This window comes from Diabrotica virgifera, chromosome 1, assembly GCF_917563875.1.
Source record: "Diabrotica virgifera virgifera chromosome 1, PGI_DIABVI_V3a".
NCBI lineage: Eukaryota > Metazoa > Arthropoda > Insecta > Coleoptera > Chrysomelidae > Diabrotica > Diabrotica virgifera.
This window is the reverse complement of record NC_065443.1, coordinates 188,831,998-188,854,396: the sequence shown is the minus strand read 5'-3', so window position 1 is coordinate 188,854,396 and position 22,399 is coordinate 188,831,998. Positions and strand designations below refer to the sequence as shown.

At 33.4% G+C, this 22,399-nt stretch overlaps 1 protein-coding gene across 4 annotated transcripts in view; it reads left to right on the top strand.

The window, feature by feature from the left end:
* LOC114336873 (PDZ and LIM domain protein 3) overlaps positions 1-20,751 on the top strand; it is a 189,442-nt gene extending 168,691 nt beyond the window's left edge. For all 4 annotated transcript variants that reach the window (XR_003653490.2, XM_028287266.2, XM_028287268.2 and 1 more), the window contains one exon: positions 19,253-20,751. Coding sequence is in view for 3 of the 4 variants with exons in the window: in XM_028287266.2 (XP_028143067.1) it covers positions 19,253-19,387 (135 nt within the window). In the remaining variant the exon portion in view is untranslated. The remainder of the gene's footprint in view (positions 1-19,252) is intronic.
* The last annotated feature ends 1,648 nt before the right edge of the window (positions 20,752-22,399 follow it).

The following is a 22,399-nucleotide window of genomic DNA, read 5'->3' as shown; positions in this document are numbered from 1 at the left end:
ATTAAAATATTGGGTAGAGTATCTTCCAGCTTGGATTTAACAATAAATTTAAATAATTCAAGTGAGTGCATTATTCAATTTATTTTCGTTGCCTGTAGCAGCAACGAGAGTCCACAATCGAAGTCTTTCCAGCTTGAAATCCTGCTCGTCAATTTCGTCAGATGCGTAGTCTAGATTCTAGATTACATTCGGTGTTGTCTGGATCTAATAATATAGTCGGCGTTAGATAAGCAAACTTATCCATTACATTCTGTAGCTGTTAATAACGCTAACGAATTTCTACAATAACTCTATCTGACGAAGAAAACAGCTTTCGTCTCAACTCATTTTCACAAGACAAGTTAGCATCTCTAGTTCCGTCATCAAAAATATGCTTTCTTGTTATGCGTCTCCGAGGTTTTCTGGAAATTCTAAGCTCTTCACACTTCACACATACTTTTTGCATAACCTACAGCGCCATTTGCCCATTCCTCTCTTTTCCCTGTCAATATAATCTGCAAAGCATTTACTTTCTGAGCACACAATTTTATGTTAAGTCCCCTTGTTTGTAAATATTTTTGTGTATCATTCACTTCATGTAGCACCGGTTGCCACAGGCCCAAACAACAAAGAAAGAAAAATGACTGCATCGAAACTAGTAAAGCACCTGCATCTGTCCTAGTGTTTAAGCTTTCACCTGCCTCTGTCAGTTTTTCCAAAGTGACGGAATGTCTTTGTAATGATGCCATGTCACATTTACGGCATCGCCTTTTGCACCGCGTGTCTTGAACCCTTTTTTTGCCTGTAGCTGCTATCAGAACTTCCCAACGATGTGTCGATGAGGAAAAAAACGAATAATCTAAAGTGCCGAAAAAATTTACTGAATCCACCTTAACTCAGGCAGCGTGTAAACAAACTAGGTTTAACAAATTATTTGTGTAAGGTACGAATTCAGCTTTAGGGTTTATTTCTTGAATTCTTTGCTGAACTCCTGAATACTTTCCAGCCATAACAGTAGCAATATCATACGCTTGGCCTCTGCAGTTGCTTATATCTAGGCCATCAGCATCTTGTCCAAAATCACACTGAATAACGTATAGGGTAGTAAAATAATTGCCGATGTATGTAATAGAAGTTATTCTCGCTGATTATTAGTCATTCACGGGGAATGCCCACAAGTCAGTATATACGTTGTTGCCAGTCGCTACAAAATATCATTCAAAGAAAAGGAAGTCCCCGAATTCGTCACAAAATAAGTAATGAAAAATTCCGTACTCCTTTCAATCGGTCCGAATTTGTAGTTGAGATAAAAATATAAAATTGTTCAAATATTTACAAAATATTGTATTATTTTTATTGTTAAATTTGGCCGCCCCCTAAAGAATGCCGCCCGGGGCGGGCTGCCCCTGCCGTCCCCATTACGCTACGCCACTGCATTTTCAATAATATAACAGTAACACATTTTTACATATATTTATTAGACGTCAAGATGGGATCCCTGACATATTGCCCCCCCCCCCGCAAGCTTCATGCTGCGGCGGCCTCTGTTACGCTCCTGGTCCCGACAAAAACCTTATTTCTCTGGACTATAAGTATAAATATTGAAGACACACTATTAATATTGTGATAATAATAATTATTACACTCATAAGCACGCTAAGAATCGATTTTTAGTAATTCCAATGTGACACAAAATCTAGGCATGGGATAAAAAAGTTTATTTGAAGAAAGTGTATTTTTTTGTTCTTCTTAATGGCGGCAAAAACTCGTTTTTTTAATATTTTATTTAATAATGGAGTAGTTTCCACATACTAACATTTCTCAAATTGGGCTCTGTACCGCCATTCTTTACCATATTACGAATATGTCTGCCAAATATCTTGACAAAATATTCAAAATTCAAGTTGCAATCTTAGCCAAGCCGCACACCAAAGAAACATGAAACGAAAAACATGAAACATGAAACGAAAAACATGTTTCATGAAAAGAAAACACTGCTAAACAAATCTCAAAGTCCGCCTACCAATGAAACGAGTGTGATTCATGCTTATGACACATTTTTATTTTCGGAGAGTTTCATAAATGGCCGGACATATATTTGTTTAGCAGTGGTTTATTTCCATGAAACGTAATTTACGTTTCATGTTTCTTTGATGTGCGGCCTGCCTTAGAACGTGAATTCCGTGCGCTGATGTTGCCTCTTAAAAACTAACTCATTTTATTTAACATTTAATTAAACATTATTAACATACCTAATTAATTATATTACCATAATTTAAGTTATCAAATTTAATTACTCCCTTTGTAGCTCAGTGGTAAGAGATCCTACCTTTGAATTCAGGGGTCGTGAGTTCTAATCTCATCAAGAATGAGAAGTTTTTCATTTATTAAAAATTAACAAGGGAAAGTAGTTTTTATCTCTGTGGGATCGGTGCTCACCGGAGGGACCGCAGACATTCGGATACAATTAGCGTCTCTTTGTGAAGAATATGAAGTTGACTTTTCAAAGTAACACGACATTTACTCAACACACACGCTACACACTACACTAGGTATCTAATTGCAAAATCAACTGTACCATGCCAATGGCAATTAGTTGTCGAGGCATTAAGCTAAATAAAAACAAATTAGATATTACTCATAATAGTAGGTATATTATTCACCCCTGTTGAGCTGGCCCCACCCACTTGCAAAAATTAAAAAAACAAATAGTGCTTATTTATGAGCTATTTATGAGATTTCATATTCCGCAAATTAAAGATTTTAAGCTCGTTACTATGGGCAGGAATTTAATATTTTAGTGGGTGTGGGGCTGAATCAGCCCCCCACTACTTAAAAATAGGGATATTGAATCGATCTTTGCGGCAGAATTACGAGCTATTTATGAGCTCTCGAAGTGATATAGTTTAGATTTTTGAGCTCATTCCCTTCACCCTCAAACAACCCTTTAATTGATTTAATTTATGAGAAACATGCTGAAAAAAATTCAAATATATCGTATTGCGGATATAATGCGTATAGCTAATATATTCTAAAAATAAACTCTTAAATTACGCGAATTTCTTTTAATGAACTACAACCCATTTGCAAGAAAACCACCCCATCTTCCAGGCTTAAGAGAAAGTTGTACTTAAAATGAATTAAATTCATTATTTGGCGACTATATACCATTTAATAATTTATGAGCTCCCAAAATAAGCGCATTTAGATCATTAAATTGCAATTTCTTTTGTATAGTGCAGTCACTTAAGGTAAAAATAAACTATTACCTTCAATTTCGATGAACCTTCATCAATTTTCACAAAAAATAGTGAGTCGATAGAGGGTGGATACCTCAAGAAATAAAGGTGACATAGTGCCACCTTGCGCTTTTAGCCTGAGAGTGGATACCACCCCGTCTCGGGGATGAAAATTATTTTATTAAAAATAAGGTCAAAAATCGATAAAAGGACACATTATATGCAAAATTTGTTATATAAAGGTATTAAAATAAATCAATACTTTTTGAGTTATTAAAGATCAAAAATTTTAATTTCTAGTCAAAAAATGCATGTTTTAAAGAGAGTTATCATTACCAAAATTGAAGCTGTGAAAAACCGTTTATTATTAATTTAAAGTGGGTTATAGGTAATTGAATGTATTTTTTTTTCGGTAAGTACTCAAATTTAATTATTCAACCCTAATTAACGGGATACATTTTATAAAATATATTTACTATACGCTTGCCAAAGTACTTAGCAATACTTATAGACGGAGAGGCGGCGCCGAAAAATCTCTTTGAATTTACTAAAGCTAGTTTTTTCACAGTTGATTACTGTGATTGTGTAGAGAAACATACTGCGGTCGGTCAAGCGAAACGTAGAACAGGGGTTACTGATAGGTTATCAAAATTGCTTTCCTACGAAGGTAATGCAATCAATTTACTAAGGCTGAAAATCAGTACACACATTCTAAATTGAATATAAATAAAAGTTATTATAATCGGTCAGCTGTATGACGGGACAGAGCCGATCGGCAGGCCCCAGTGAATGTACAGGGTTATTCACTATATTTTGACCCTATAGAATTAGAAAAATAATGTAAAATACAAATGTTATTCGATTTTTAAATTATGATTTTTTGACATATACATCGTACTAGTGACGTCAATAATTTGGGCGTGATGAAGTAATCGACTATTTTTTTTTAAATGGGAATAGGGGTCGAGTGCTAGCTCATTTGAAAGGTTATTTTATTCCCTATTCAGTAATATAAACATTAACATGATTAATTATACAGGGTGTCCAAAAAATTTTTTTTAATCAAATTAATTGAGACAAAAAGAAGAATGTATGTAATTTATTTAATTTAAAATACAATTTAGTGCTGTTATAAAACAGAAATAAAAGTTAATTGCACAAATAAACATTGCTTTTTGCTTAAATTCAATGTTCAAACTGCCAAGAGGCAGATGGGTGGCAGATTTTTTTTGTAATTGATGGATTCGACCGTTACTTGATGGAAGTTCATTTTATCTAACAATAAAATACTGAAAACGTTTGTTTTCTATACTTCCACAAAATTTATTACAACTATGTGACTACAGCTGTTTCGGCAGAGCGCCTTTCTCAAGTGATGTAGTTTACAATGTGTTTGCCTTTTTAAGTCTTTAACTGAAGAGGTTGAGGAGTGGGTAGCTGTTTGTCTCGAGTTGGTTATTCAGAATTATATCTGTATTTTTCAGTTTATTAATTTCCATAGATTCTAAAAAGATAGCTTAAGGCCTTTATTTTGAATATGCAGAATTTGAAATTCTTCATTGAAAGAATGATTATGATCTAGAAGGTGTTACGGGTTAAAAGTCGCTAAGCAACTAGAAACGATTCTTATAAATAAGATTGTCATAATTTTTGCTTTATTGTCACAAGTACTGGCCTAAACAATTATAAAAATCAGGCTTCTATATTGTCTTGAACATTAGCTGCTATCAAGCCATTTTTAAGTCCGAAATCATATAGAAAATCAGGCATGAAGTAGGCTTTAGGTATACATTGCTACCTGTCTAGTAAGGGTCATCTCTTTGTCTTTACCTGTCTAGTGTCATATCTTGCTCACTTTTGATTTACACTTCATGAGGACAAGTTAGTATTGTCCTATGAAACTCCTTGAGGATATTTAATCAGAAGTAATCCAGATAACTAATTAAGAAATATTCAATTTGATGAAGTTGACGATTGTCTTGCTCAGCAAGGATTTAAAATATCTGGATATTTAGGTCCCCAAGACCTTTCTTTTTGGCCATACGCTATCTTTAAGGTAAGCTTTGTTTTTTTAACACCTGATTCGTTGTCTAAAGGGAAACCTTTAGTAATTTTAATTTATACCTTTTGCTCTGCTTGCATGCTGATGTATTCATTTCAGGCCAACAATTTTTCTTTCTCTCCAATTCATTTTGATGTTGTGAGTTTTTTTGAAACACCCTTGTCCAGGGTCGATATTTATATAACCTGTATATCTGTGAAGTATCCAAGTATATAAATGCAGTACGACATCATCCACGTGTATAACATCGACGAAAAAAACATAAGGTAGGATCAAACCAATACTTCTCTTAAAAGAACGTTGTTTTGCCTGTCTAAGCCACCACACCATACAGCAGTCTGACAAATATCTCGGTTTTGTATTTTTTTTCTTGTAAATAGTACCTAAATATAATATTACATAGTTTTAAGAATTATAATATGGGTGTACGCTGAAAAGAATATTCTTAGAGGCAAATATAAACTTTAGTTGAGCTTTTTACCTTTTCCTTTTGGGTTTTTTTTTTTATATTTTCAATTAAGATTAATATGAATTATTTTAGTTTTGGTTAATAAGAATAAATAGTTTGTGAATTCTCCGATTTTTTTGATTTCTTATTATTATTTTTTTGTTTGGTAGAAAATAAAACTAGTTATTTACCTTCGCATACCTTCAATAAAAACCGGTAACATCGGCGAAGAGTAACATTTGGCGCTCCAACGTAAAATTTTTTGTTATTATTTATTTTATAAAGCATTGAGTATTATTACATATTATTATTTAACAGATAAAAGATATACACTGCTGTACATAACTATTATTAGGCATAAGATTTCTGATTTTTGATATGGCATAGTGGCATAATAGTAATTATTGTTAGGTACATATTTCACAGATATTTTGATACACACTGCTGTACATAAATATTATTAGGCATAAAATTTTTGATTTTTGATATGGCATAGTGGCTTAATATTAATTATTATTACATATTACACAGATATTTTGATATACACTGCTGTACATAAATATTATTAGGCACAATATTTTTGATTTTTGTGCTTTGTGGACACTTTCTTGATTTCTTGCAAATAAATAGTTAATTTTATTCCTTTATTTCCGATATACAGGGTGGGTCAAAATTATTGCACCTCATAAAATATATATTGCATAGTATTTTATCGGTTTTAGTGTTCGGATTTAACCCAATAGTTGTGTATTGACTTACTACTAGCTCGCATAAATTAAAGTAGTAGTTGAAGTTATTTTTTTTTGTTTTTTGTAAGCTCGCATAACTTAAAGTAGTAGTTGAAGTTATTTTTTTTTGTTTTTTGTAACATTGGGTAAGGGTTGCGTGTTGCCATTTCACGCAAAAAATATTTAAGAATAGGATACTATAATATATTGTTGAGATTTTTTTTTGTCTTTACTTTATACTTCATCTCTTATTTTATCATATTTTTTTATCTCTAACCGAGATAGGGTTTTATTTTATTCTTTTTCGGTTTACTTAATATGGAGGTTAATAGACTTTTGGGTGATGAACTCAGTTATGAGTTATCAATAAGAAGTTTACCAATTGATGCAAATGTACACACGAAAAGGGCTACGTTGAGAGAAGCTCTTAAAGCAGAAAGAGAGGGACAAAGAGATTCTCCTAAGGTGGTTAATATAGACCCATCTTTTGAGTTTTCGTTGTGCTCAGGGAAACTTAGCGATCTGGAAGAAGGTATAGAACATTTTAATGAACAGAACAGAACTAATGAATTTAAAAGAATTAGTTCCCGTCTAACATATGTTAAACTTAGACTTAACAGACTTCAATGCAACGAAAAACAGGAAGCTCAAAGGAATCAACTATTAGATTGGCACAAACGGTTACTATTAGAAGTCAACAGGATTTATGAGAGCTTTGGGAAAGATAATCAAGTAGAGCACATCTCACTTTTGGATACTTCAGTTCCATTATTGCCTGAAATTGTTCATTCCGGGTCTCATGAATGTGGTTTGGTAAACTCAGAATCATTAGCTGAAGAGCATCCTATTGAAGCTGCGCTGTTTGGAGCTACTAACAGTTCACCAACTGCAGGCAATAGAGTTTCATTCTTAAGGCAGGTTTTTGAAGAAAATCAACATGATAGCACGATACAACCATAAGTACATTCTCAAAGATGTTCTAGTTCTCTGAGGGTTTCAAGCAGAATATCAGATGGGAATCAAGAGTATATGTCCAGTGCTATAAATAGACCACTTAATTCAAGTAGAGAAATGAATTCTTCTGAAAATCACAATAGGCATACGGAACCACAAACTGATACAAGATTATCAAGGCACAATTTTAATAATGGAAGTAGTGCAACAGTACCTACAAGGGAGATTGATAATACTTTAGCTCGACATTTTAATCTGGAAACACCTTCATCTAACTTCAACAGTAAAATAATGGATTCGCTAGATTTCTTAAAGCATGATGTTCAGAACGTTGATATAAGTAGATGGAGATTACAATATGATGGAATCTCGAGCGTTACTAGTTTTCTAGAAAGAGTGGAGGAACTCAGAGTTTCAAGAGGAGTATCTAAAGAGAGACTACTTCGTTCGGCTCCAGAACTTTTTACCAAAGACGCCTTACTCTGGTACAGAATGGGAAATTTTACATCGTGGGATAATCTGGTCCAGGAACTTAGGTCTGCTTTCCAGCCCCATGACTATGAGAATTCCTTATGGGAGGAAATCCGAAGAAGAACACAGGGCTCACAGGAACGAGTTATAAACTATATTTCAGTCATGGAAAATCTATTCAAGAAACTATTGATCCCCCCTAACGAAGAAGAAAGACTGAATATCATTCGTAGGAATATGCTTCCTTATATTCAGCAGGGCTTGGCTTTAACAAAAATTAGCAACATCAGTGATCTTTGTTCATTAGCCAAGGCTATGGAAGCAATGGAAACAAGGATTCGACAATTTTGCCCTCCTCCTTCAAGCACCAGACTTTTGGTAGAACCTGAATTAGCTTATAGAAAGCCGTCAACTCCTATTTTTACGAGTCCGGTTACAACACCTGTGTTTACAGAAGAAGTTGCAAATAGCGATAAATCTGAACATTTGAATAAGGGTACATGCTTTAATTGTGGATCTGAGGGACACAAGTTTAAAAATTGTAATCAGCCTAAGAAGTTCTTCTGTTATAAATGTGGATGCAACAATGTGACAACGAAAAACTGTCCCAGATGTTCAAAAAAACGCAGCTTCTCTCCCTCGGTAAGTCGGACGAGTGGAGTGGAATGTAAATCAACTCCGACAACTGATAATACAGCGGTCCTTGAATACATTTTAGCCCATGCTGAAGGTGATCAACGACCATACTTGAGTGTCTCAATTCTTGGAAAGGATATACTTGGATTATTGGATAGTGGAGCATCACGAACCATTCTTGGAAAATCTGGTTGGGATGTGTTTAAAGACATTTGCCCATTAAATGAAGATAACAAGAAATCATGTATAGTTGCTTCAGGTGATTCATGTGAAAGTATAGGATCTATTACTGTACCAGTACGGTTAAGAGATCGGGTTCGTGTTTTGAATATTCTAGTTATCCCATCCCTTGTTTCTTCGCTTATTTTAGGTATTGACTTTTGGTCAGCTATGGGGATAGTCCCAGACCTTTTTAAGGGAGAATGGTTTTTTAACCGTGAAGAAGAGTTAAATAGTGTATTAATTTCTGGAATCCAGGACTTTGATTCATTAAATAAAGAACAATGTGATCAATTACAAAAGATTGTAGATAAAGCGTTTTTAGGAATGACATCTCAAGAGACAGGATGTATAAAGGGCGTGGAGCATGTGATACATACCAATTCACCACCCATTAAACAAAGGTACTACCCATTGTCACCAGCTCTACAAAAGGTAGTTAATACCGAACTGGACCAAATGTTAGAAAAAGGCATAGTAGAACCTTCAACCTCACCGTGGTCGTCGCCCATAGTCATGGTACAAAAGAATGACAAATGGAGATTTTGTGTTAACTATAGAAAATTAAATGCGGTAAGCGTTCCGGATGCATATCCAATTCCTTATGTGTCATCTATTCTAGATAAACTTCGAGATGCACGATATTTAACTACCTTGGATGTCAAATCAGCATATTGGCAAATAAATGTAGCTATGGAATCTAGACCTTTAACTGCTTTCACAGTGCCTAATAGAGGTTTATTTCAGTTTCGTCGTATGCCTTTTGGGCTACATTCAGCTCCTGCTACATGGCAGCGTGCAATTGACAATATTTTAGGTCCCGAATTAGACAGTTATGTTTTTGTATATCTTGATGATATAATTATTTGTACATCAACGTTTGAGCAGCATTTAAAAGTTTTAGAGACAGTATTTCAGCGTTTAACCGACGCTGGTGTTACTCTTAATAGGGAGAAGTGTTTAATATGTCGTTCAGAATTGAAGTATTTAGGCTACGTAGTAAATAAATCTGGATTACTTGTCGATCCAGAAAAGGTAGAAGCAATACTGGGAATACCGACACCGAGAACTGTTCAGGATGTTCGTCGGATTGTAGGTATGGCATCATGGTATAGGAGATTTATTCCATCATTTAGTACTGTTGTCTCACCGCTTACTCAACTTACTCGAAAAAATGTACAATTCGTTTGGAATAAGACATGCGAGGACGCCCTGAATAAGGTTAAAGAATATTTAGTTTCGGCACCCATTTTGGCGTGTCCAGATTTTTCTTTACCATTTATAGTAGAGACAGATGCAAGTGACTATGGATTGGGGGCTGTTCTTTCTCAAAAACATGGAGATGAAGAACACGTTATAGCTTACTTGAGTCGATCACTGACAAAAACCGAAAGGAAGTATTCTACTACAGAGAAAGAATGTCTCGCCGTTCTATTTGCTGTAGAGAAACTAGGACCATACTTAGAAGCTACTAAATTTGTAGTTATTACAGACCATTTTAGTTTAAAGTGGTTGTTTTCCATTAAAGACCCCATAGGCAGAATTGCTCGTTGGGCTCTGCGTTTGCAGGCATATGACTTTGAAGTCATACACCGGAAAGGAAAAGATCATCTAGTGCCTGACGCACTATCTCGTGCAGTTCCTTGCATAAATGCTTTGGATGTAGACTGTTCTACTTCTACACAGGTCAGTTTAGACCGATGGTACTTGGGTATGATTTCCAAGGTCAACAAATTTCCTAGAAACTATCCACTTTGGAGGATAGAGGGAGGAAAACTTTTGAAGAATATAAAACCGCGATACCCTGAACTAGCTTTATCAGAGTGGGTAACGGTTGTTCCAAGGGAACAAAGACTAAACCTTATAAGAGATCATCATGATCCTCCAACGTATGGACACCTTGGCGTTTCAAAAACATTTGGAAGACTTAGTCAAAAATATTATTGGCCAAAGATGCGATCAGATATAGGACGCTATATAAAGAACTGTACAATATGTCAACGGATAAAACCAGAACAGCAACGTCCTAGAGGTCAATTGTTATCTCAGCAGCCGACTGCCACTCATCCATGGACTCTCATCAGTATAGACTTAGTTGGACCTTTACCTAGGACCACTTCAGGATTTTCGTATATTTTCACCGTGTTAGATTGCTTTTCCAAATTTATTTTAGCTTTCCCGATTAGAGCAGCGACATCAGCCAACATAGTTAAGTTGCTAGAAAATGAGGTGTTTCTAGTCTATGGTGTACCAGAGAGAATTTTGTTGGATAATGGAGCACAATTTCGTGGCCATACATTCCAACAACTTGTCTCAAACTATGGTATTGAATTAAAGTTTACAGCAGTATACCATCCACAAGCTAATCCCGTGGAAAGAGTTCATAGAGTAATAAAAACTATGTTGACGGCCTATGTCTCTCAAAATCAAAGACACTGGGATCTTCTTTTGCCAAAGATTACATGTGCCTTGCGATGTTCGGTTCATGAAGTCACCGGAGTCTCACCGAACCTTATTAATTTTGGTAGGGAAATCAATCTGAATGGCAATAGAAATAGACATGAGTCTGAACAAGGTCAGTATAATATCGGAACAAGGAAGGAATCTCTGGATAAACTGTTTTCTGATGTTCGGAAGAAACTTAAGTCAGCGTATGAGAAAAGTAAAGTTCCATATAACCTGCGAAGAAGGACAGAAACATATAAAGTAGGGGACATGGTTTGGAGAAGAAATTTCGTTCAGTCTGATGCTACAAGATATTTCAGCGCAAAATTGGCCCAAAAGTTTGTAGGACCATTTAGTATTAAGAAAGTGGTCTCCCCATGGAGTTATGAACTTGTTGATGAAAATGGCTCTCATGCAGGAACCTGGAATGCAAAAGATTTGAAACCGGTTACTCAGGACAGTGAGGTTAAGGACATTAAGTCTAAACCTCCTGATGTGGAAGTATAGAGTTACAATGTGTTGAAAATTTTATTGTAAGATTTTGTTATCTTTACAAGTTTTTGTTTTATTTTTTTTGGTTTTGTTTTTTTTATTTTTGTTTTATTTTTATTTTGTTTTGTACCGTTAGGACTTAAAAGTTTCTTTGAAACTTTTTGCAAGTAAGGGTGGGGTTGTTACGGGTTAAAAGTCGCTAAGCAACTAGAAACGATTCTTATAAATAAGATTGTCATAATTTTTGCTTTACTGTCACAAGTACTGGCCTAAACAATTATAAAAATCAGGCTTCTATATTGTCTTGAACATTAGCTGCTATCAAGCCATTTTTAAGTCCGAAATCATATAGAAAATCAGGCATGAAGTAGGCTTTAGGTATACATTGCTACCTGTCTAGTAAGGGTCATCTCTTTGTCTTTACCTGTCTAGTGTCATATCTTGCTCACTTTTGATTTACACTTCATGAGGACAAGTTAGTATTGTCCTATGAAACTCCTTGAGGATATTTAATCAGAAGTAATCCAGATAACTAATTAAGAAATATTCAATTTGATGAAGTTGACGATTGTCTTGCTCAGCAAGGATTTAAAATATCTGGATATTTAGGTCCCCAAGACCTTTCTTTTTGGCCATACGCTATCTTTAAGGTAAGCTTTGTTTTTTTAACACCTGATTCGTTGTCTAAAGGGAAACCTTTAGTAATTTTAATTTATACCTTTTGCTCTGCTTGCATGCTGATGTATCTATTCATTTCAGGCCAACAATTTTTCTTTCTCTCCAATTCATTTTGATGTTGTGAGTTTTTTTGAAACACCCTTGTCCAGGGTCGATATTTATATAACCTGTATATCTGTGAAGTATCCAAGTATATAAATGCTGTACGACATCATCCACGTGTATAACATCGACGAAAAAAACATAAGGTAGGATCAAACCAATACTTCTCTTAAAAGAACGTTGTTTTGCCTGTCTAAGCCACCACACCATAGAGCAGTCTGACAAATATCTCGGTTTTGTATTTTTTTTCCTGTAAATAGTACCTAAATATAATATTACATAGTTTTAAGAATTATAATATGGGTGTACGCTGAAAAGAATATTCTTAGAGGCAAATATAAACTTTAGTTGAGCTTTTTACCTTTTCCTTTTGGTTTTTTTTTATATTTTCAATTAAGATTAATATGAATTATTTTAGTTTTGGTTAATAAGAATAAATAGTTTGTGAATTCTCCGATTTTTTTGATTTCTTATTATTATTTTTTTGTTTGGTAGAAACTAAAACTAGTTATTTACCTTCGCATACCTTCAATAAAAACCGGTAACATCGGCGAAGAGTAACAAAGGTGAAGTGCGTATGTAGAAGTGTCTGTTTTTCTATTGTTGAAAGCCCTTTTGTGTTCTGCTATCCGTTTGTCAAAAGTTCTGCCAGTTTGACCGATGTACGTTTTCGGACAGTCACCACAAGTTAGTTTGTACACACCACTCTGTAGTTGCTTTCTCTTTCGGCTTTTATTGTTCTTAATATATTTGCTTAAGTTGTTGTTAGTTCTGAAAGCTGGTGTTATTCCTTTCTTTTTTATGTATCTGGCTATTTTTGTTGTTATCTTGCCAGTATATGTGAGAGAGCAGAAGGTACTGGGTTCTTTCTATGGTGGTGGATACATTAATTTCAGGGCTTTCTTATGGAGTTTTTGGTTAAAAATTTTGTTAACTGTTTGTTCGTTATAGCCGTTGTTTACTGCTATTTGTTTAATGATGTTTAGTTCTATCTCGAAGTTATTTTTTGTCATGGAATTTCTGTCAATCTATGTATCATGCTATGGTAGGCTGCTAATTTGTGTTGTGTAGGATGGGATAATGAATTGTGTATAGTTGTGTCAGTATGGGTAGGTTTATGATATACGGAGAACTCATGTTGGTTGTGTGATGTAACGATTACCAGACTACACAAAATATAGTGTATAACCCTGTACATTCACTGGGGCTGACTGACCGGCTCTGTCCCGTCATATAGCTGACCGACTATAATAACTTTTATTTATATTCAATTTAGAATGTGTGTACTGATTTTCAGCCTTAGTAAATGGATTGACAGGAAAGCAACTTTGATAACCTATCAGTAACCCCTGTTCTACGTTTCGCTTGACCGACCGCAGTGTGTTTCTCCACACAATCATAGTAATCAAATGTGAAAAAACTAGCTTTAGTAAACTCAGAGAGATTTTTCAGCGCTGCCTCTTGGACTATTACCAAGTGAGTTACGGATAAAGTTGATATAATCAAATTTAAGCAAGTTACAATGGAAATAGGACGACCCTTTAGATTTTTTAGGAAATAGTGACAAATAAAATATACGCCATTTCCAAAAAATTTAAAAAATTTTCGTAATCTCTATAAGACTTTTTACTTTAGCTTAAGTAATGACCTTAAACATTTTGACCGATTTAGAATGCATATTTTTTAAAAATATGCATTTATTTATCGATTTACGATTTAAAAAAATCAAATTTTTTCAAATTTTCGTAAATTATTTTCTTTTGATAATAACTCCAACAATACCTACTCGATACACGTAAAAAATGATAGAGAACAAAATTTGAGTTTTTTTATTAGCAAAGATTTTACTTGTCTTTTTATTTCTGTATGAATCAAAATAACCAAGATAGAAACGTTTAAGTTTCGGTTTCACCAACAACAAATAAATCAATGAATAGTTGTTTCTCGAATAAAGTTTATTAGACGTTTATATTTTTATTCTGCTTCAATATAATTTTAATAATTAAAGGTTAAACTGACGAATTTACTTTCTTATAAATATTTACAGCGAGATTAACTTGCCAGTTTACTCTAAATATTTATTTAATAAATATCTCGGAATAAAATATCTCGGAATCACTCTAGATAAAAAATTAACCTTTAAAGCACACATTAAAGAAATTTTACAAAAATGTAGTAAGGGATTAAACTTCTTGAAATGTATTATGAGGACATGGTGGGGGCGGATCCCCAAACAGCCTTGACTTTTTATAAATCATATATAAGGTCCATTATAGATTATAGCAGCTTCCTATATGGCAGTGCTAATAATAACTTATTAAAAAAATTTGATACTTTACAAAACAAAGCTTTGCGACTCTGCATTGGTGCAATGAAATCAACTCCAATTGAACCGTTAAGAGTAGAAACTGGGGAACCTCCGTTAGAGCTAAGAAGGCATATTGGCAGAAAAATGATAATCAAGTGCAAAGTAAAAAATTCATCACTTACTCAAAAGATCTCCACCCTAAATATTCAGGACCTTACAGGATCATACTGGACTAATAGAAACTCACCTCCTTTATGTGAAGGATTTAGAAACACAATAGACTTCACCCCTACAACAGATATAATCAGCTTAGATGTTTTATTGTTGAACATTCAGGTAAATATACCTGGATATTCTGAATTAAGATATCTTAATAATGAAATAATCAATCGGATAATAAACAAATATCAAATGTATACTGCTATTTACACAGATGCATCAAAAGATTCTTATGTCACAGGTGAGGCGTTTATTGTCCCACTGCAAGTACAACGCAGATTTAAATTGAGTAGAAAAACATGCATTTTTACAGCAGAAGAGTTTGCTATTTTGAAAGCTATAGAATTTATAATGGAAAATAACATTTCATACTCCACAATTTTTTCTGATTCACTTTCGGTTTTAAATAGTTTACAATCACATTTACAAATCAACTTCGCATATAGTCATCCTTACATAGCCAAAATAGAAACTTTGCTCTCTCAAATGCAAAAAACTAGAAAACTTATTTTTGTCTGGGTAAAAGCACACTCAGGTATCACATTCAATGAAAAAGTTGATAAAGCGGCTAAAGAAAGCATACAGTTGGGAGAAGATATTACACCCTTATTAACATTAGATGAGAGAATAAATATTGCTAAGGATAATTTATATAAAAACTGGTCTAAACAATGCAAACATTTTATTTTGACAAAAGGCACAAGATATACATTGCTGGAACCCGATTTTGGAAAAAATTACTGGTTTAAAAATTACGACTATCCGAGAAGTTCCATAACAACCATATCTCGGATGAAGTTTGGACATGCTTGCTATCCGGCACATTTATACAAAATAAAAATAATTTATAACAATTTTTGTGATATTTCCAATGAAACGGCAGACTTAGATTCATAGCTTTGTTTTAACAATAAAATAATAAATTTTTAGCAATACAAATAATTAAAACCGATATAATTTGACTTGAACTTTCAAATGCGGTAAGCAGATTTGCTATTTTATTTTTTAATCAAAAGTTATTCGGGTTCAAAAATTGAATTTTTTCGATTTTTTGAAAGTTCAACCGCGTTTATCTCGAAAACTATGCATCCTACGAAAAAATTTGTAGGAACCTTTTTTGGTTAGAATGGCCCAAACAATACAAAAAAATGTTTTCTTTTGCAAGAAATCGCTTTTATGTGATTCCTCAACTTCTTGGCTTATAACAATCTTATCGACATCCGGATCAACTGTTACCCAAAAAATTCGTGTTCTACAGGTCAAAATACATAAAAAAACTTGGGTAAGTCCATCTGAATACAGAAGGCCGTTGTATCCCCCCCTGGCGACAGGACTATTTTGATTAAAAAATAAAATAGCAATTCTGCTTACCGCATTTAAAAGTTTATGTCACATTATACCGGCTTTCATACATAAAAAAACTTGGGTAAGTCCATCTGAATAAAGGAGGCCCTTGTACCCCCCTGACGACAGGAATAATATGATCCATAAACTTCTTTGAAAAAAATGGTGAACATCTTCAGCAACTACTTAAATGATTTTTTATATTAATATTTTTTTATTTTATCTGTCCATCTTGTTTATCTTCTTATATCTGTAGAAGATTCTTAAATATTTTTGGTCTACTAAAAACTTAAGCAATACTGCATTATACTTCGTTATGAGCATTTTAAGATATTTGGAATTGTGTTCTTGCACTACGCGTAAATTATTACTTAGTATAAATGGACACCACGCATCAATCGCTGACTCAGTTTTTAATTATATAGCTATGCACTAATAAAAAGCTTCATATATTATGTATGAGACTCTTTCCCTTTCCAATTGTATGACTCAAAATATACAGTACGTAAATCGTTCAGCTGGACATAGAGAACATATATTGTACAGTCGGAAAAATGAAAGAATACCCATGAACAAACATATAAAACACGCTGTATTTTCCTGTCACCGTGTCACAAAGAAAATTGCCCAGCGCAAGTACATGTACCTATAATAATAATTATTACATGTACTTGCGCTGGCCAATTTTTTGTGTGACACGGTGAAAGGAAAATACAGCGTGTTTTATATGTTCGTTCATGGGTATTCTTTTATTTTTCCTACTGTATATATTTAGAAACATAAATACATACATTGTATTATATTAAGATAATTGTGGCAACTTCGCTCTCTCAATAACAATAATAGTTGTTAGCATTAAGGGACAATAACCTCAAAATTGACAATTAATCTCGGGTGACACAAATAAACGTCAAAACATGTCATTGTAGTAGAACTATTTTTGACCTAATGGGAAAACTGTGTCTGTTAAATTTGAAAATTAATTTTTAAATAAAAGATATTTTAAAAATTAAAGTAAAATTATTAATTCATCAGTAATACTCTTTGATTTTAATTTATTTATGGACTGCCTTGCATTCAAAATCACTCATTCTGTTCGTTCTAACAGCTCTGTTGTACCAGAAACTCGTACTCGAACAGAAGTTTCAACTAACACAGGTTAGCGCAGTTGCCACAATGATCTCAATGTATATTCCCTATGTCCAGCAGAACGGTTTACGTACTGTATGTGACTTTCCAATTGCATATTATATTTTTTGTCATGACAATCTTTGTTTCAATCGTCGGCGTCGCCACAAAGTTTGTGGCCGATTTTACCCAAATTGATAGAGAACTACAAATATTGTAGAGGTATAGGTCAGTTATAAGGAGTCAAAATTTTTAGTTTTCAAATTTGATTATTTTCAATGTAGTATATATGTTTTTAGTGTTGACTAATATAATCTAATTTTTGAGTGTACTAATACCAATTTTCCTACTAGATCATATGAAATATATCATAAAATCTTGTTTGCTTTTTGTTGTTTGAAGTTTATATGTAAACCGATTTTTTTACTAATATTGAACAACATTGTATAGGGTGAGGCAGATAAACGGGCTATTAGAAATATCTCGAGAACTAAAGGCAACTGAACTATGAAAATTTGAATGCAGTGGTTTTGACGAGTGATCTATTTAATGAAAATATTTTCATCTATTTCCTACTTCCTGTTATACCGGAAGTTGCTTATAACTTCGTTTTTTTAATGGGTCACCCTGTATATTTTTCCATTTATGAATTCTCCTTGATTTCTTCTTTCTTAAAATATGAGGTTTTGTAATATTATACAGGGCAGTTTAAAAGATAATTACATTTTTTTTATTAATTTCGTAGCAATTTTCACACCCTGTAGAATTGTAGCAGTTTGATATCAAAAACCTTATTTATGTTCAATGATTTTTAGTATAGTCTACTATTGTTAAAAATTATTAGTATAGCTAAATGTTTAATTTTAGTATACAGGGTTGGTCGAAACTCGAAATGAGCATTTTCTGAGTTTTCTTAAATAGAACCTGTATTTTAGTACTGTACTGAAATGGTACTTTTTTTTATTTCTTAAGCAGTTCCTATACCTAACTGCTTTAATCTTAACTACGCACGTAGGTATTTTGATAGCTCAACCATTATTGGTAATTTTAAAGATCAGTCTAAATTAACATGTATTTATTTCCGAAAAATTATTTGTGATTTAATATTTTCACGGCCAACATAATAAAATTTCACGTATTTTTGTTGCAATTAGTGTTTAGCTTGAATCACCAATAACTCACAAATTAAAGCCGTTAGGTATAGGGAATACTTTAAAAATAAAAAGTACCATAAAGCATCATTTCATTACAATACTAAAATAGAGGGTGTTCCATTTAAGAAAACTCAGAAAATACTCATTGAGAGTTTCGACCAACCTGTATAGTAAAATTAAACGTTTCGCTATAATAATAATGTTTAACAATAGTAGACTATATTAAAAATCGTTTGGACATAAATAGAAATTTTGATATTAAATCATCACAGTTCTACAGGGTGTGAATATTGCTACGAAATTAATAAAAAAACGTAATTATTTTTTGAAACTACTCCGCATATCATTACAAAATTCATATTTTAATGAAGAAGACATCGAGGAGAATCCAAAAATGTAAAAATATACCCATTAAAAAAAAACGAAGTTAGGTATAAGCAACTTACGGTATAACAGGAAGTAGGAAATAGATGAAAATATTTTCATTAAATAGACCACTCTTCAAAACTCCTTCATTCCAATTTTCATGAGTCTGTTGCCTTTAGTTCTCGAGATATTTCTAATAGGCCATTTAACTGCCTCACCTTGTATATGCGATGTATTTGATTTCAAAACAAAATATTAAAAATACTTTCTTGTGTTTTAGAAAATGGCCTATGTGGTAAACCAAAATCCTCAATCTCAATATGGCAACGCACTCGGTACTGACCCAGAAGTGATTCAACAAAGCGGATCTTTCAAAAGATTGATGTGGAGTGTCCTTCCTGGCTCCCAATTTTAAATGAACAAACTTACAATTATTTTAGTAATAAACAGTTTTTCGGTGAAATACTACGTCGAGAATATTTAATACGAATATGGAACAGTGTCACAAATGTTCATTTAATATCAGTCAAATTAATCAATTTTTAAATTAGCGAGCACGTAAAGCCATCTTTGTTAGGTAGCTACTAGCTATTTAGAAATCGTTTCTTTTGTAGATTAATTTTATAAAAGGGTTTTTGTCAAAGCGATACCTATATGATCAATTTTACCATTTAAGTTGACTTGCATAGTTTAAGCTAGCGTATTAATTCCTATTTGAATATTTCATTAAAATTGTTTAAAAAAAGTATAAACAGAATTATAATTAAACACTAAGTTTATTAGCTAGGTTTATTAGTAAACTACATCTGTCATAACAGTTAACATTTCATTGGATTTTAATTGGATTAGAGTTGCAGTAACAGTTTGTTGCGTATGATTTTGGGTTTACGTCATAAAAGTATTTCTATCCATCAAATGTCTCCATCGGTTAAGGAGAACACGATGAAAAACCTATGTGGTATCTAGATACTATTTCACCATGCCCCCATCACTCCCTCATCTGCTCTCTATCGTAAGTGCTCTTCTGCAACATTGTGCTCCATTTTAACATACAACATTCTCAATGCGTTCTTCCACTACCTTTCGAATCTCTTTTTTTATCGCCGTAGCAATCAAAACATTCACAAAGTTCCAATCTTTCTCGCTAAACAGCGTCAGTTCAACTAGCACATGCACTCAGCGATCCTCTTACCCAAGGCCTTATACTGCCGTCTTTCTTTCATGAATCTCATGTATAGGAAAACTAAGTACGTTCCATAGTATCACCATATTATGCCCTTTAGCAATTTTCAAACGTGCCACGTTCCTTCATGCCAAAGCGAATCAGGTGATAAAAAGAAAATCTCCCGTGAATACCTGAGTTGATAGTAGTTATCTCCTTGCATTCACAGTCGACTCACATTAGATTAGTAACATGTTAGTCTAGCCTGTCGTTTGTACACAATATAATAAAATGTGATTGATCATATATTAACAAAAAGGCCTTTTGGAATAAAGACACTTACTTTTTTAATATCAATTTATTTGTTATAGTAAATAAACCTTGATTTATTGTTGCCTTGTTTATGTATTAATTTATTTTTTAAATTATTATAGCGAGTGTAATTTAGTCATGATTTAAAATGTCTGTATAAGTGCGTTAGAAATATGCAGAGTAATAAAATATGCATTTGCGATTTAAATGCTTCCTGTATTAAGTTAAATGGAAATTTTAAAAGGAATGTTTTCTTGTTTATAATATATAGCCAAAATCTACTTAAAATATATTTATTTTTCTCATTACCTGTTTTTTTTAATATACCTAGACTACAATAATAACAAATATTCATTTTTTAAACTACATAACTATATAAACAAAAGAGTTTCTAAAAAATGTGACGAATTGCATGACGAGCAAACGAGCGGGGAAACGATTTCTCGTGAATGTTCGACTGTCAAGGCCACGGATTACTAGTGATGGGCGGTTCCGTTTTTCTGGAACGTTCAAGAAAATGTCTGGTATTTTGTATTCAATATATAAGGAACGAATTTTGTAAATAGAGTTGGTCTGTAAAATAAATTCGTCTGTACAGTGATATAAATAAAGTCGTATATAAATACGAACCGCTAGTTTCATTGTAATGGTCTGCGAAACAAAACTTTTTTGCGGGGCTTGTGATAATTTGTGGTGATTATATAAGAAAAAGGGGCCCTGAACTCAAAAATCATTTCCGTTTTGTTCTATCACGTCTAGTTTTTTCAGAATATTAAATTAAAACATCTAATTTTCCTCTGTAAAGCATATATTTCTAACTAATGCTTACTGCAAACAATTGTGTTCAGGCCCGGCCCTAGGGATTTTGCCGCCCTGGGCAAGATCGGCGACCGCCGCCCCTCCCCCTTAGTATAACCAAAACTAAAAAATTTCATTATGGCTAATTTGCTGAAATCTATCACTTAATTCTTTAACGGTTGTGTCTATAATTTTTAAATAGAAGTCAACTTTATATCGTGTCTCTGGATCTGGGTCCATACTTTCATCTTCAGCCTCTTTTTTGGATTCTTAATATCTAACTTTGATGAGCACTTTTGCGTCTGTCAAATAGCCCTGGAATTTTAAATCATTTCCGAGAGACTTAAAATGAATTTCCGATTTTTCTAATAAACTGATAGCTTGATACGCTACCATATCAATACTCTGCATATGCGACTACGTTGACGTGAAGTAAAATGTCATGCCATATTACCACAGAGCAAAGAAAAGTAAAATCTCGGATTTGATTTGCCAAACCTCTTGCCTCATGAGCAATTATTTTATCGCTGTTGATTTCTACAAAAGCATCGTAAATTTCTTTAATTTGGTCTCTAATGGGAGTAATTGCATCACTTTTTCTACTTTCCCATATAGTTTCGGACAAAGGTTTCAATGTTAGGCTAGAAATATGATTTTTCAGCATAGTCCAACGATGCATAGATGCTGAGAAAAACTTGTAAATTTTGTCACTAAGGAAAAGAAAGAAACTACAAACTGTGAGGATTTAGCAGCGTACTGTGAGGATTTAGCAGCATCGTTCACGACTATGTTAAGTGAATGGCTAGATCATGGGACAAAAAATGCTCTAGGATTCATTTTCAAAATTCTGTTTCGAACTCCCAAGTTCTTCTCTTCCATGCTTGCCCTACTATCATACCCTTGTCCTCTCATTTCTTCCAAAGGTATTCCCAGTTCATTCTGGGACTCTGTAACTCCCAAGCCAGTGGTGTCCACTACAGGCACAAATCCAAGAAAATGTTCTTCAATTTTAACACTTTGTGAACAAGAACCTAAATCGAAAAATTGTACAACAATAGTCATCTGTTCATCTGTTTCACCCCAGCAATATCAGATATACAATCTAAAATTATGCTATAATACTTTGCTGATTTCAAGAAGTTTAAAATTTTGTTT